Source organism: Apodemus sylvaticus, chromosome 10 (assembly GCF_947179515.1).
Source record: "Apodemus sylvaticus chromosome 10, mApoSyl1.1, whole genome shotgun sequence".
In the NCBI taxonomy this organism is placed as follows: Eukaryota; Metazoa; Chordata; class Mammalia; order Rodentia; family Muridae; genus Apodemus; species Apodemus sylvaticus.
The window spans coordinates 3039476-3055605 of record NC_067481.1 but is presented as its reverse complement, the minus strand read 5'-3'; the positions used below and the strand labels follow the sequence as shown (position 1 = coordinate 3055605).

Sequence of the window (16130 nt, the reverse complement as noted above, 5' to 3'; positions counted from 1 at the left end):
GCCATCTCTCCCTGGCTCCTGCCTTGCTGTTTTGGATAAGCTGAGCTGCTGGGGAAAGGCTCTGATGCTGGCCTATGTAGACAAAATGGTAGTGTATGTCCACACAGGTGCCTCCTTTCTGGCACAAGAAAATCTTACAGAAATTTCGTAGAAAAGGCATCAAATCTATAGCTCCTTTCCTTTCCTCTCCTCTCCTCTCCTCTCCTCTCCTCTCCTCTCCTCTCCTCTCCTCTCCTCTCCTCTCCTCTCCTCTCCTCTCCTCTCCTCTCCTCTCCTCCCCTCCCCTCCCCTCCCCTCCCCTCCCCTCCCCTCCTCTCCCCTCTCCTCCCCTCCCCTCCCCTCCCCTCCCCTTTTTTCTTTCTCCCTCGCCTCCCTTCCCTTTCCCTCATACTGGAAAGGGAACCCAGGAACTTAGCCTGACAGACAGGTGCTCTGTACCACAGTAGCAGGCACATTTCAACACCACAGTGCATAGCATTGTAATGTCACATCAAATATTTTATTGTTGTGGTTCATTTTCCCCCCTCACTCCTTGGGGGAGGCACTTCAGGCTAATAGGGCTTTTTTGTTCATCCAGTAATGGTTTATTTATCTCTCAGTGCTGGCGCTGGCAGGAAGTATTCAGAGACTGTTTCAGCTGTAGTTTGAGGAAAGCCCTCATCCAGCCTACTTCCTGAACACTGTATGCATCTCATAAAAATAGCTCCACTGTGTCTCCTTATTGTGGTGTGTGTGTGTGTTTAAGTTCATTTATCTGTGGCAGTGTGGGTAGAATTTGAAGTTTTTGAGAAGTCTGTGACACTAAGTAGAACAGGAACTTAGAAGAACATGTATTTTTACAAAGTCTCCCCCAACCTGTTAGAAAGCACCTCACTGCCGCCAGCTGCTGCAATAGCTGCCTTGCGTTTGGATCCATATTTTCAGCTTCCATTTTTCATGTTACTGAGTGTAGCTTATCCGACAGGACAGACGTTAAGACCTCAAGTGAGTCTGAGCACAATCTGCTGTCTCTCCACTGAGCCTTGCAGCGCCCGTCTTTGACTAGAGTAGGATGTGTTCACTCACGAATCAGACAGATACTTAGGGAGACCCTGTTCAGGGGTGGACATAGCTCAGAGAGAGACAAACAGCACCTGTACTCTGCCTGGGAGGTGGCCAGCGAGCACAGTGGAGAGTAGAATTATGGTAGGCTTGGAGCAAGTCTCATGTTCCCTGCCCCGATGCCCAGGGCACAGTCTGCTTTGACCAGAGGAGGAGGTTGCTGTCTTTCCCAGGATATTAGAAGTAACAGTAGTGTGTTGTGCTGTGTGACATCATAGTGAACCTTGGCCTCTGGAGTGGTGGTGGTGGTGCTGGTGGAGTCGTGGGTATAAACGTGTACAGAGATGAGGACCATGACCACCTTACAGTGTGCGGTGACAGTAGCCATCCAGTGGTGGTGGTGTGGGGCTAAGAGCTCAGACAGCTGTTGGATCAGAGCCTGCTGCAGGCTGGTTACAGTGGCAGGGACGGGCCAGTCACTTCTGCCAACTGAATCCATACAGAGCTTGATGCTCCACCCAGTTCTGCCACTGATTCCATAGAGGATGAAGAGAGAGCCCCTTGTGGTCTAGAGGGGATTTGTTTCCCATGAAGCATTGCAACCCTTAAAATCCGAGCCTCCTGCCCTGTCTTGCTTTGTGCCAGTCTTGTCAGCTGCAATCTCACTGTGCCTTGTGTTGTCTGTCCTCAGGGGCCAGGCTCTCCAGTTCATGCAGGGTAAGATGAACCTGCTGTTTGTGGACGAGTACCTCTTCCGCTCCTGGTTCAGCTTGGTTCCTCTCGAGAGCTTATCTTCCTACTTGGAGAACTCCGTAGAATACCTGAGTCACGTGCCCACTCGGGTCCTGGACTGCTTTCAAGGGATTTCATATCGCCTTCGAGGGCTAGGGAAGATCTTAAACCAAAATGTGGAGGTGTGTTGTGGGGACAGGTTGGCAAGTGCTGGCTTAGTAAGAACAGGTTAGCTGCCACAGGGCTGGAGCACTCCATGGTAGAGTTCTCGCCTAACGAGCAAGAGCCTGGCTCTCATCCTCAGCAAAAGAGAGAGTTAAGCGTGTGTGTGGGGGGGGCGCAGGGCGAACACACACACACACACATACACACACACACACACACACACACATACACACATGTCAGCATGCTCAGAAAACAGAAAGCAGTGTAATTTTGTATTTTGATTTGACTAATATGAGGCTGAAGAGTAGCTGTTTTGAATCAGGCAGAAGCCTTTTCTCCACTCAGTTTCCCTAAACACAGCCATGTCAAGATTACATCCTTCCTTCTCCTCACTGTTTTAGGATGTCGAGAAAGTCTTTAAGATGCTGATGCACCTTATGGAAATTTTTCAGCACAGGTAAGCAGGGAAGCGCAGGGCGGCCTTCTCTTCCACACATCTCGGAGGAATGGTGGCTGCCCCTGCTGGCCACAGTTTCCTGCACACACACTGTCTCACCTGGGGATTGCAAACCAACAGCACGCTTCCCAAGCCATGAAGCGCTGCGTGCCCAGCTCTGGCTGCTGAAGGTTTGCCCCTGCTCTGTTTGCTGTGTGTCCCTTCACTGTATCGGTGTCGGGCCTCCATCAGGAGGCAAGGCAGACTGGAGAAGGCAAACATGAACTTATTCCTTACTGTTCCCCTGGCTCTGACCAGGGGCCTAGCAAAGGCAGCTGGAGGAAGGGTGTGTCCTCCCTCACAGTTGGAGGGCTACAGTCCATGCTGTTGGGAAGCCCTGGCAGAGGAACAGGAAGTCAGGAAGCGGGGAGACCAGGGCTGATGTCCGAGCTTCTTCTGTTGTGACTAAAGTCTGCAGCTGCCAGGAGCTCGCTCACAGACAGTTGTCCCGCTGGGACCCAGACTGTGGGTCCTCTAATAGTACAGCACATGTGCTTGACTACTGAGCCCTTCTCCAGCCCTGCCCCCTTGTCCTCCTGCAAACTGAGGATTGAACCCCAGCATGTCAGGCATGCTGGGCAGTTAAACCCCTGCTTGCCTCTTGCACAAACACATGCACGGGTAGGGCTAGGAGACACCCCACACAGAGGACTTGCTCTTTTTTTAAATTTTAATTTACACCACCACCCCACTACCCCCACGTGCTTTTCTCATTTCTCAACTATTTCAATGTGATTTTTCTGTACTTTTTTGGGTAGAATCTTTGGGGAGAGCCTGCTCCAGATCTACTTGACAGAGTGTTTGACCATCCATGAAACTGTCTGCAACATCACAGCTAGCCGGCATTTCTATGAGATTCCTGCCCTGTCTGCTGAGCTCCTCTGTGCGATGTTTAAGCTCACTCCTCCCGGGGTGAGTGGGACTTGTTTGTTTGACACTGTGATGGAGGTGTGGTAACCTCCATTTGAAAGGGAATCCCGGCTGATTCAGCCGTGAGGGAGTTGGCTGAGACCCTGCTCTGGCTGAACTCTCTCTGGGCTGGAGGCAATTCTGGGGCTTGGGTTGGAGGGAGAGAGGGAGGCTATAGGTAGGCAGGGCTTCTGATGTTCAGAGGCAATCTAAAGAGCAGGACCCCACTGCTGACATAAAACCGGGGGCCACCCTACCCCTGAGCACAGGTCCACTCCTTGGTCCCCTTGGGAACTTTCTTTATAGTTCTCTGGCCCCTCGTCCTCTGTGCTTGCCGTAGCGAGCTGCATTCCATGTCTGCCACTTCAGACTGCCGTACCTCTCTTTGCTCTTGATCCTTCTTGTCACCTTCATTCACCTTGTGCGATTGACATAGTGTTCTCTCATTCTTGTGTATCACTTGCCCACCTGAGTCTATGTGCCTACATTTGAAAATGCTTGAGGAATTTTTCACTGACGCTTTCTTCACAAACACAACTGACTTTATTGATGGGAGATAATTAAATGTATATACTTTAATGTTGCTCCTCTTAGTTTTTCTTTTCAAAATTTATACTGTGTGTGTGTGTATACACATGTGCATTTGCGTGTGTGTACACATATGAGAAAAAGACAGAGACACAGCCCACAGCATGGCATGGGTCTGGACGTCCAGCCTACTTCTAAGAGTCAATTCTCTCCTTCCATCGTGCGGGTTCTAGGATCAGACTCAAGTCATCAGGATTGACGGTGACTGTAGATTTTGTAATCTCTCTCATGTGTTCACATCAGACCGAAGAGGGACTGGCCGCAAAATCTTATGAAGACTTGGTGACGAGCACCCTCCAGGAGGCCCTGAACACCACGAGGAACTGGCTGCGCAGCATGTTTAAAAGCCACATGCTCTCGAAAGGCTTCGCCTCTGCCCAACTTACCTATTCTGATGAGATGGCGGTAAGCTTTCCTGGGAGCTGCAAAGCTGCCAAAGGCATAGGTGTGGACATCAGGGAACAGGGGCCATCTTTTAGGGCCACTTCAGCGCTGTGGTCATGTCCTGAACTCTAGCCAGGGAATTCCTTCTGTAAGGAAGGGACTTTGACAACTCAGGGCCTGATGGGAAGTGTTGCTGGGCCTGGCTGGGCCTGGGTCCCCTTCCAGGGAGGTGATGGGGATACAGTGTCAGGAATGCTGCTTAAAGCTGGGGATGTGGGAGGTGATGTTGGAGCTGTAAGCTAGGTGAGTGACAGTGAAGAACGGCAGTGGGGAGAAAGAAGTTCTGTGGAGAACCAGCCAGATGAGCCTGCAGATGGGTTTGGGTTTGAGCCGTGTAGTTGGCAGTTTCTGGGTTCTTCACCCAGAAGTGTTTCAGAATTACATGGTGCTTGCAGTCATTGTGACAGTCACAAATATGAAAGGATTATCCTGAGCTGGCAAAAGGAAAGTACAGAAAAGTTAGGGACACCCCCCCCACACACACACACACAGAGCCTAGAGTTTAGGTTTTAGTTAGTTTTCCAGTTCTTACACTTGTGTAAGATGTGACCAAGGACAGGAATCAGGTAGAGTCTTGTGGCTTTCCCAGGTATCTCAGTAGCACCATATAAGTCAAAAGTTACTCTGCATTTTGAAAAGAATACACTGAGGTTTTCTAATATCTAATTCTGCATCCGTGCATAAGTAGGGTGGGCTTATCCATACTTGAATGTATAGAGTAGACAAAGTAAGAATAAAATAAGATTTTTTTTTGGCTTTATTTGTTTTTTTAGTGGCAGGTTTTTGTTTTCTCTTCTTTTCATTTTAAAGTCCTAACTGTCCTGGTATTTGCCATGTAGCCCAGGTTTGCCTTGAACTCACAGATCCTCCTGCCTCTGCTTCCCCTGTGCTAGGAGTAAAAGTGTGTGCTGTCACGCCTGGCGGTTCACATTCTTTTATGGAAGAATAGTGACTTAAGTCCCAGCAGAAACCAGCTCTTGTCACCAGTTATAAAGAACCATTCAGCAGGATTCAGCAGGATGGTTGAAGGCAGGAGCTAGGTCATTAGGTCAGGAACTTGCTGCAGATGACATTTTAGTCCCAGGACGAAAGAACACTAATGGAGGGATTGGCACACAATTTCTGCACAGACTGGCTTGACCATTGGCCTTGAAAGTAAATGTTTCCAAGAGCCACTTAGAGCAGGCTGGCGCGGCAACACCCTGAGCAACGTGGTCTGGCAACTGTGGGGCGGTGTGCACAGCTGACCGCCGAGGACGCACAGGTTCCATTTCATGTGGTTCTTTCAAAGAAGCTGTAATTACTTTCTGTGATTCCACTTCAGTGGGTGTAAGTTTGTACTCTTCCTGCTCGTATGCCTGTCTGAAACTTTTCTGGATGAGCACTGGGGGAGACCCTTTGTAAACAAAGAGCAGTGACACGCTGGGGGTGGTGGTGGCCCTGAACTGTCACATGGGTCGAAGTGTTACCCTGACACACCAGAGACACCTGTGACAGTGAGGGGCTGAGGGCCCTATTGTTCTTGAGGCCTGGTGCTCTTAGCCCTTTATACTGCTATAATAGCATGCATCAATCTCTCGGTAGGGTCTTTCTGTGATGTCCAGGTTAGCCTCGAACTCTTGGACTTCAGTGATTTTTCTGCTTCCATTTCCTATGTACCCGGTACCACAGATCAGCAGCACGGCGCCCGGCCGTTGGTTCACTTCACTTTCCTACCTTGTGGATGTCACTCTTTGATTTTGTAGGTGTGGCGACGGCTGGTGGAGATCGACTTCCCAGAGAAGTATGGCTGGAAGGAATCACTCCTGACTGACATGGAAGGGAGGCTCAAGCAGGTACGTTAGGTCCGTGCACTCTTCCTGGGAGATGACCAACTGTGGAGGAGGCCAGCCACCTAATATACACAATAGTTGTGAGTAGTGCACTTGAGTGTCAAGGCTGATGGTGGTGAGGCAGGGGGTCATCCATGACTTTAGACATGTGTTTCTGATTTGGCCACTGTCTTTTGACCCCAGAAGAACAAACATCAGAGTTCTTTTGTGATGTCCTTAGAAGACTAGGGACAGGGTTTTATCCTGATGGAGATCCTAGTTTTATAAAAGGAAGTCCTCTTGCAGATACTGCACTGGGCGGTTAATAGAAACAGCTTCAATGGAGGGTGTCTTAGTCAGGGTTTCTATTCCCGCACAAACATCATGTCCAAGAAGCAAGTTGGGGAGGAAACGGTTTATTCAGCTTACGCTTCTGCATTGCTGTTCATCACCAAAGGAAGTCAGGACTGGATCTCAAGAATGTTAGGAAGCAGGAGCTGATGCAGAGGCCATGATAGGTTCCTTACTGGCTTGCTTTCCCTGGCTTGTTCAGCCTGCTCTCTTACAGAATCCAGGATACCAGCCCAGGGATGGTACTACCCACAAGGGGCCCTGCCCCCTTCATCACTAATTGAGAAAATGCCCCACAGCTGGATTTCATGGAGGCATTTCCCCAACTGAAGTTCTTTTCTCTGTGATAACTCTAGCCAGTGTCAAGTTGACACACAAAACCAGCCAGTACAAAGCAACACACACACACACACACACACACACACACACACACCCTGTTATTCAGTGTGAATGAAGGCTTTTGACATGGAAAATCAGTTTTTGGTTTTTTTTCTTTGAAGAATTATTATTTCTTGGTTGTGAGCCATCATGTGGTTTCTGGGAATTGAACTCAGGACCTCTAGAAGACCAGTCAATGCTCTTAACCAGTGAACCATCTCTCCAGCTCTTGAAATCAGTTTTTATATGACATGAATATTTTATTCAAAACTGTCAAGCAGATGTTAAGCAAACAGAAGTACAAGAAAATGGCTTCTATTTTAAAATATACCTATTTTTACAAGTTCTGGTGCTGGCAGGTTGTGTTTCTGCAGAGTGGGACAAAGGGCTCTTCAAGCTTTGGGTTTTGAAGTGATCTCACTCTATTCCTGCCTGGCTTCTGCTCTCAGCAATTCCTCCTGTGGTGGCCTCTCAGTGCTGGGACCGCAGGCACTTGCCACCATGCCTTGCTACAGACACTATTTCCTTTTCGTTCCTTGGATAGCTTGTAAACACCCTTAGTATGTGTGCGCACACTGGGTGTTCCCTGAGGTGTAGTAGTGAGGCAGCCCTCACACCACCCACAGCCCTCACGCCTCCCTCCTTGTCTGCAGGAGCCTTCCCGTTTGCAGATCTCCTTCTTCTGCAGCAATCAGTGTCGTGATGATGGACTCCATGACAGCGTGGCGAGGAGCTTTGAGAAGTGTGTCATCGAGGCTGTGAGCGCTGCCTGCCAGGTCGCTGCCCTTCCCAGCATGGGTTTACAGGGGGCTTACAGGGGGTTTCTGATGTGGCCTGCGAAGGGCTGCTTAAGCCTGCTTGTTCTGAGACCCCACAGCGTGGGCTTTCCTTTTGAGGCTCTGTGAATTACTTTGAGTAGATTTGAAATATTATTGAAAACTTTAAAAAGAAAAAAATATATTATAAAAAAGTTGCAGTTAAAACAACCACAGATCCACCCAGTGAAATTAACCAGCTCTAGAGAGTGCACATCAGTGGCCTTGTCCGCAGTCGGAACAGAATGCCAGGGAATGCCAGTGGGGTTTCCATTGGATCCTTCACTTTCACTGCCAGGAAAGACTTCCCCTGTGTGTTCACCACCACAAATGAAAAGTCCACTACAGGCCCTGAGCTGGAAAGACTTCCTGACCTCAGAACTAGGAAGACAGACAGCTTCATATCCTCTTCCGTAACTAGCCCATCACCTGCATTCAGTCCTCCAAGGATAACTTATGAAAAGTTATTTATTTTATTTTATTATTTTTTTGGTTTTTCGAGACAAGGTTTCTCTTTGTAGTCCTGGCTGTCCTGGAACTCACTCTGTAGACCAGGTTGGCCTCAAACTCAGAAATCCACCTGCCTCTGCCTCGCAAGTGCTGGGATTACAGGCGTGTGCCACCACTGCCCAGCAAGAAAGTTATTTTTTAAGATAAGGTCTCCGTTAGCCTGGGCTTGGCCTTGTGTTTTCTATACATCTAGCCTACAACTCCCGCTTCCAAATCCTAGGATTAGTGGTGTGTATCACCATACTCAGTTTTCATGTTTCTCTTATTTCAAAACAAATAAGGCATTACTATGTCTCTTTGACTTGGTTTTTGGTTTTTTTTTTTTTTTTTTAATAGTCTCAGACCAGTGTCCTCGAGGGGCTCTCCTGTCAAGATTTGCAGAAATTTGGTACCCTCTTGTCTGCTGTGATAACCAAGTCATGGCCTGTACACAATGGCGAGACTGTGTTTGACGTGGACGAGATCTTCAAATACCTGCTCGAGTGGCCAGATGTGAGGCAGCTCTTCAAACTGTGTGGTAAGTTCTGGTGTCTGTGGGGAGCTCGTCGACGGTGGTGTCCTCCTGGCCTGGACATTCTGCCGCCATGTGCTGATAAGGAAGAGTGGAGGGACCCGACGGGCATGGGCATCAGGAAGAGTGGAGGGACCCGACGGGCATGGGCATCAGGAAGAGTGGAGGGACCCGGTGGGCATGGGCATCAGGAAGAGTGGAGGGGCCCGGCGGGCATGGGCATCAGGAAGAGTGGAGGGACCCGGCGGGCATGGGCATCCTTCCAAATGAAAATGACTAAAGGCACGCCTCACGGAGCACTGCTGCCTCCCCGACAGTCCTCCTTAAGGCCTCAGTTTCCAGATGAAGGGGATGAAGTGCAGATCGCAGATGCCTCACTGCTCTGCACCCAGCATCGCGAGCTAAGTTGGGCTGTGGAAGTGGGTCAGCAGGTGAAGTACCTGCTGTGGTTGCACGTGGACCCCCCACATCTACATAAGAGGCTGGCTGTGGCACTCCCACACCTATAGTAGCCCCAGTGTGTAGGGGAGGAGACAGAGGATCCCTGAGGCTTGCCAGCTATGAGCCAAGCTTCAGGCTCACCGGAAGCTCTGGTCACTATTTATGGACTGCCTACACATGCGTGTACTTTTAACATGGGCACATGCACACACGCGTACGCACTAAACAAACCCAGGTGACCTTCAGAACACTGACTTTGAGAGCAGTGCTGATTCACCAACAGAACAGCAATTCCCACCTGATCCTCCCAGGACACACACATCCCAAGTCTTATTCATGCCTTCCCCCGGAGTCTCTGTGTGTCTTGTGCAGGCTGCTCAGATTAGATCTGAGCTGGGTTTGGCACTAAAAGCCCAGGTTGGGTTGTAATTCTCAATTTTGCCGCATCTTGAACAGCTCAGAGAGCCCCTCATGGCTTATGAGGTGTGAGGCAAAAATGTGTGCCTGCCGAGGTGGTGCTATGTATCTGCTGTTAGCTTGAGAGTATCATGTCTGTGTGTTTTCATTTAACAGGGTTTCTAGAAAGATTCATCAGAAAACAGTTCCCACACTGCTTCCCAGCAGCCCTGTGCTGGCACGTGTGGTGTGACCTTTGTAATGGATGATCTGGGCAGTGTTGGCACGCTTTTGTCAAGTCGGGGTTTGAAGGGTGCCTGACAACACGTTTGGTGAATTGCAGTGTCACACACAATATACTCATAGTCCCCAGGGTCTGGGACCCTCCTCTTTAGCCTCTCTCCTGTAGTTTATGGGACCATAGAGCATGCATGTGTGGACTGTTCATAGACACTACTCTCACAGAGATCCACATGCCTACACTTCCAGAGAGCTGGGATTCATCGTGTGTGCCCCCATGCCCAGTTGTTCAATGGATTTACAGTGGTGGAAAAGGCTACTTGGTTTTCGATGACACAGATAAACTAGATCATTTTTATTTATTTAATTTTTAATTATTTATTTATTTGAGATAAGGTTTTTCTGTGTAACAGCTCTGGTGTCCTGGAACTCCTCTTTGTAGACCAGGCTGGCCTTGAAATCCCAGAGATCTGCCTGCCTCTGCCTCCCTAGTGCTGGCCTTGAAGATATGTGCCAGCACACACAACGCAGCATGATGTTTTACTACAAATCCAATAGCAGGAGAGAAATTTTCTAGGAGTTAGAAGTATTTAAAATCTTGTCATCTAAATTGATTGTAAGTTTCACAGTGACGGGGAGCATGGTGGCCGGGATGTGCAGAACCTGTAGCTGTGCCCCCATCAAGCGCTGTCACTCTGGGAACTGCCCGAGGGAGCGGGCGAGCACTGCTGGTGCAGGAAGAGTCATCGGGGATCTCTGGTGGGAACTGAAGGGTCAGTTCTCCCGGCTCTGACCCGTGCACTCTCCCTCTGATCAGGAGCCAATGAGAAGATCATTGACAACATCACAGAGGAAGGCAGGCAGCTGATGGCCACTGCCGAGTCCGTGTTCCAGAAGGTCGCGGCGGAGCTGGAAGATGGCAGCATCGTGGTTGGACAGCTGGAGTTGATCCTCGAGTACAAGAGTCAGTTTCTTGACATCTGGAACTTAAGTAAGTATCAGATCGAGAGAACGCCTTCCGGCTGCTGAGCCATGGACAGAGGGAGAAAGTGCGGCTATGCCATTTTGTGGGCAGGGTATGCTCTGGACTCTAACTGCCAGCAGCTCTTGCCAGAGAGCCGAGCAGCCTCATTTTCCTGAGGAGCGTCATGAGAGAGCAGTGGGATGGCGCAGTAGAGCCCGCTCTGCTCCATCTTCATAGATGGCTGGGCTGAAGTCCTCCTGGCCCCTCCTCGGTGACCTGAGGTGGAGCATGTTCAGAGAGAGGCAACAGGGTGAGTACGCGGCAGGCTGGCAGGACTGTGTGAGCTGTCAAGTTACTTTTCAGACACAGGGAGGCTGCCATTCCAAGAGAAGGCCTGCGACGGGAAGGACTTGCTGGAAAGGAGAAGGGATGACCTGCGCTTCCTCAAGCGAGAGAAGAGATATGTGGAGAGCCTCCTGAGGCAGCTTGGGAGAGTGAAACACCTCGTGCAAGGTGGGCCCCAGGAGTGGCACTGAAGACTGAGGGGCCTCAGGTGAAGGGCGGAGGGAGGTACCGTGAGGACGGAGTAGAGACTGGGCACCTTTCTTGAGCCCTCTTTCGCCATATTCACTGAGACAGGGCCTCTTAATCAAATTCAAAGCTGGCTGATGTGTCTGGCCTTGCCAGCCGGTTTGCTCTGAGGATTCCTCCATCCCTGCCTCCCCAGGGTGGAATTACAGCCAGGCTGCCAGGCCCACCCCACCCAAGGTTTATATGGGTTCTGGGGCTCACAATTTTTTTTTAATCTGAGTTCACTTGCATTTGTCAGAGGTAATCAGTATGATTCTGTATTCACTCCCATGCCTGCAAGCATCCCTCCAACTTTTTCGTGCTACAACTATCTGTTGGTTTCCCACCATGGGAAGTAGTGATTCTGCCAAGATGGGGCACCTCGTCCTAGAGAGGTTGGTCAGGAGCTCCAGGCTTTACTTTATCCTGCAGGTGCTGTGTGCCTCCTCCCTTGTACATCCCCGCCCACTTCCCCTGACTAAGGCACACACAGCTTTGCTGAGGAAGAGACGGAAGACCCGCAGTCTGAGTCACAAGCCCGGGAATGTCTGCTATAGTTCTAGGTGCTTGGCTAGGAGGAGAGGGCACCTCGTAGGTCACCGCCCTAGGAACTGCATGTTGCTCCTACATGATGCTCCTGCTTGTCTCTGGTGCTGCTGGGGCAGTCCTGGTGACTGAGCCTTTGTGTATGACACATATATTTGTTTGCCCTCACTGGATGCAATGTAAATTAGGTTATCCTCAAATTCATAGGAATCCACCTGCCTCTGCCTCCTGAGTCCTAAGATTAAAGGCATGTGCTACCACGACCAGCCAGTTTCTGATTTTTAATATAATTTCTATTTTATAATTAGTGTGGTTTTTAGAAGGGAATGAGAAAAAGCGCGTATTTTCCGACTGATCTTTTTACCCAGTTGTGTACCCAGTTTCTTTGTTGTGAAAACCGACAAAGCGAAGGCGGAGGAGAGGAAAGATGTCCGTGTTCTGCAGAGAAATGACCCTAGTGGTTGTATTTGTTTTCTTAGAGAAGCATCTAGAGAAAAAACCAGGACTGTGGGTCCTTAGCAGAGGGCTTGTCTAGTGTTCTGAGCAGCAGGAGTTGTCCCCAGTGCTGAAAAGTGAACGCTAATCTCCCCACCCTGGTGCGTGGCCATGATCCTGGGATTAGGAGGAGGATCAGTTGAAAGCCAGTCTGTATATGCATATCTATTCAGACTTTGTCCTTTCCCTCACTAAGAAGTGAAGTGAAGGACAGTGGTGCCGCACACCGTTAATCCCAGTCAGAGGCAGGCGGATTTCTGAGTTTGAGGCCAGCCTCGTCTACAGAGTGAGTTCCAGGATGGCCAGGTCTATACAGAGAAACCCTGTCTCGGAAAAAAAAAAAAAAGAAGTGAAGTGAAGCCAACTGGTGGTAGCACAGGCTTTTAATCCCAGCATACATGTGGTGGGGGGAGCGGTGGGGGGAGGGGCGGCGCGAACAGGTAGGTGAAAAAATGCTCCTGTGATCAGAGGTTTAACCTCCACCCTTTAATTCTGGTTTCTATAGTGGATTTTGGAAACCTTGAAACAATCCACTCTCAAGACCTCAGCAATAAGAGACTAAATGAAGTCGTGATTAAGTCCCCCAATTCCTCATCCTTCAAAAGGAAGACACATTACTGCCTGAGCCCCGATATCCGAGAAATGGCAAGCAAGCTAGACTCCCTGAAAGACAGCCATATTTTCCAGGACTTCTGGCATGAGACGGCACAGTTGCTGAATACTCTGGATAAGGACCCCAGAGAGCTGAAGTTTTTGCTTCCAGAGGTCTTGGAATACCTGTACAAGCCTTGTTATGACAAATTCTACAAGCTCTACGAGAATCTGAAGTCAGGAGAGATCACCTTTGCTGAAGTTGATGTCGTCTTCAGAGACTTTGTAGATAAATACAATGAACTGGATGCCGATCTTAAATTCATGTGCACTATGAATCCCCAGGACCAAAAAAGTTGGATCCCAGAGCGTATTGGGCAGATCAAAGAATATCACACCCTTCACCAGGCCGTTAGCTCTGCTAAGGTCATCTTGCAGGTCCGAAGAGCTTTGGATGTGACCGGTGACTTCAGTGTTCTTAACCAGTTGTTAAACTTTGTAAGTTGTTTGCTGGCTCTGCTGAGGGGTGAGGGCCTCCCCAAGAGATCGGGGCACAGGGGGGAACTTGTGGCTTGGGTTGGGGAGGTGTCTGGCTTGGCAGTGTGGTTGGGGTTTACGCAGCTGGAGTCAGCAAAGCTCTTGGGTTTGCTCACCTGTACATTGCCTTAGTCTCGTCTTTCTTCGTGCATAAGGTGACAGCTCCTGAGCGGGTGGGTCCCAGGCCACCCCACCGGCAATCTCCGAAGAGGCCATGTTCCACAGCTTTAATATTGTTGACATTATAGTCACTCAATTTTACCCCTTCCAAACTCCTTCATTTCTCTCTCTCCCTTCTCTCTTTCAAAGTTCATGGCCTCTTTGCCATGTTCTTTGAAAAGGTCATAGAAGTACAGAAGGAAGGAAGGCAGGCAGGAAGGTCCTCTGTCGCAGGTACATAGAAGTACAGAAGGAAGGAAGGCAGGCAGGAAGGTCTCTGTCACAGGTACATCGCGTCTGCTCTAGACAACAGCAGCAGCAACACATCACCCAGCAGAGCTGAGATGGAGGGCTTTTGTCTCTAATTTTGTTGTTGTTGTTGTTTTTTCGAGACAGGGTTTCTCTGTGTAGCCCTGGCTGTCCTAGAACTCACTCTGTAGACCAGGCTGGCCTTGAACTCAGAAATCTGCCTGCCTCTGCCTCCCAAGTCCTTCCCAGCTTTTGTCTCTATTTTGTGACAGGGTCTCACTATGTATGTAGTCTGGCTGTCCTGGCTGTTACTCTGTAGAGCTGGGTGGCAGTTGGCCTTGAACTTGTAGAGATCCACTTGGCTTCTGCCTTCAGATAAGTACTGAAATAAGAGGTACACATAGTCATGGCTGCCTTTGGGGCTGTTCCTTGACAAGTCAAATAGGGGAGGGGGGAGAGGGAGGAAGGAGGGAGAGAGACAGATGGAGAGAGACAGATCTTGTAATGCTATGGTGAGGAACAGATGTCAAAGACCATGTAAGCTCTGGGGTGCAGTGGGTGGTGTGCATCTGGGGGAGCGAGAAGTGGAAGGAGCAGGTTTGCTGTTGACCAGGAGGAGGAAGTCCTATGGCCCTGCTCTGGCTGTGGGTCGGCTGCGCCTGCCTGGACTAGCCGTGGCTAACCAGGGCCAGTACAAGCTCAGCTTCACCTTCCAGGCGGATTTCTTTGAGGACTTTCGTAATGAGAAACTGGACCAGATCAGCCCACAGTTCATCAAGGCCAAAAGGCTGCTCCAGGACATCAGTGAGCCTCGTCAGCGCTGCCTCGAGGAGCTCGCCCGGCAGACGGAGCTTGTCCGCTGGCTGCATGAGGCCCTGGAAGGTATGGCTGAGCCCCGGGTTTGCCTGGTTCTCCAGTGGTACCAGTTGTTCCTTGCCTTCTTTAGGAAGAGAGGCAGTGTCTCTCTCATTGCCTGGGGGCATATTTCACTCAGTTGGTGGCTCAGGCCTCCTTTGCCACTCCCTGCTTACCATGAATAGCCGGAGGGTCTTTTTGTTTTCTTAAAATAACCCACCTCCTTTAGCCTTTTAATTTTTAATTTTATTATTTTGTGTGTAACTGTTTTCATATATGTGTGCCACATATGTGCCTGGTGCCTGTGGAGGTCAAGAGGGTGTCAGATCCCCTGGAAGCAAGGTTACAGTTGGTTAAAAGTCCCTGTGTGGGTGCTGGGAACGGAATTTGGGTCTTCTGGAAGAGCAGCCGGTGCTTTAACTACTGAGCCATACTCCCCATTTAGCCTTTTCCTCCAGGAGTTATCACAGCTCTTGTCTACACAGGGTGTCTTTTGTAACAAACTCATGAGGGTTTAGCCAGCAGACAGCATGCTAGCTTGTTTCCTTACCTAGATTAGAAAGACCAGAGGCGGGGGTGGGGAAGTGAAGGGTGGAAAGGAGGAGGAGAGAGGACAGGTGACAGACTGTTAGAACCTGCCAGTGGAAGACATGCCTCCTGCTGCCACGGAGGCTGCCCTGGCTCCCGCTCTCACTGTTGCTTCCTCCTGTGGGCTTTGGCTCCACCTTGACACATATCAGAAGCCTGTGGAGAGTTATCTCAGTTTTTCTCATAGTCAGCATAGTCTTTACCAGCTGAGCCTTGGTATTTGTTTAAGTGAAGTTATGTAGAGTCAGGGCTATACTGTGCACAAGGAGCCTAGTATAATGCCTGAGATATGTTGCCTGGTAAAGATTGAAGTCAGCCAATAGATTCAATATATGGTCAGTGTTCTTAGCAAAAGCAGGAAGTGGGTCAAACCAAGACGTTAGCTTGGTGTCCCGGTTATAGCTTCACTTACAATTACTGCCTAAAACTCAGCATGGTTGTGTGCTGATTCCCTCGTTCCCCTCCTCTCAAGACATCAATGAGCTCAAGGTGTTTGTGGACCTGGCCTCCATCTCAGCGGGCGAGAATGACATTGATGTGGACCGTGTGGCCTGTTTCCACGATGCTGTGCAGGGTTATGCTTCTCTGCTGTACAAGATGAATGGAAATGCGGGTTTCTATGAGTTCATGAATCATCTGCAGGAACTCTGGAGGGCCCTGGACAATGACCCGCACCTGCCCGATAAGCTGGTAAGTGTGCTCAGGACCCAAGGTGGATTAAGTGTAATAGCTGACTGCTATTACACAC

General features: G+C 49.7%; 1 protein-coding gene across 6 annotated transcripts in view; it reads left to right on the top strand.

The window, feature by feature from the left end:
- The window catches only part of Rnf213 (ring finger protein 213), a 97053-nt gene that overhangs the window by 26010 nt on the left and 54913 nt on the right, over nt 1-16130 (top strand). For all 6 annotated transcript variants that reach the window (XM_052194816.1, XM_052194817.1, XM_052194818.1 and 3 more), the window contains 12 exons: nt 1733-1955; nt 2340-2395; nt 3193-3346; nt 4175-4336; nt 6121-6210; nt 7569-7691; nt 8577-8757; nt 10646-10819; nt 11156-11305; nt 12909-13492; nt 14656-14821; nt 15855-16072. In XM_052194816.1, coding sequence (XP_052050776.1) covers nt 1733-1955; nt 2340-2395; nt 3193-3346; nt 4175-4336; nt 6121-6210; nt 7569-7691; nt 8577-8757; nt 10646-10819; nt 11156-11305; nt 12909-13492; nt 14656-14821; nt 15855-16072 — 2281 coding nt within the window. The remainder of the gene's footprint in view (nt 1-1732; nt 1956-2339; nt 2396-3192; nt 3347-4174; nt 4337-6120; nt 6211-7568; nt 7692-8576; nt 8758-10645; nt 10820-11155; nt 11306-12908; nt 13493-14655; nt 14822-15854; nt 16073-16130) is intronic.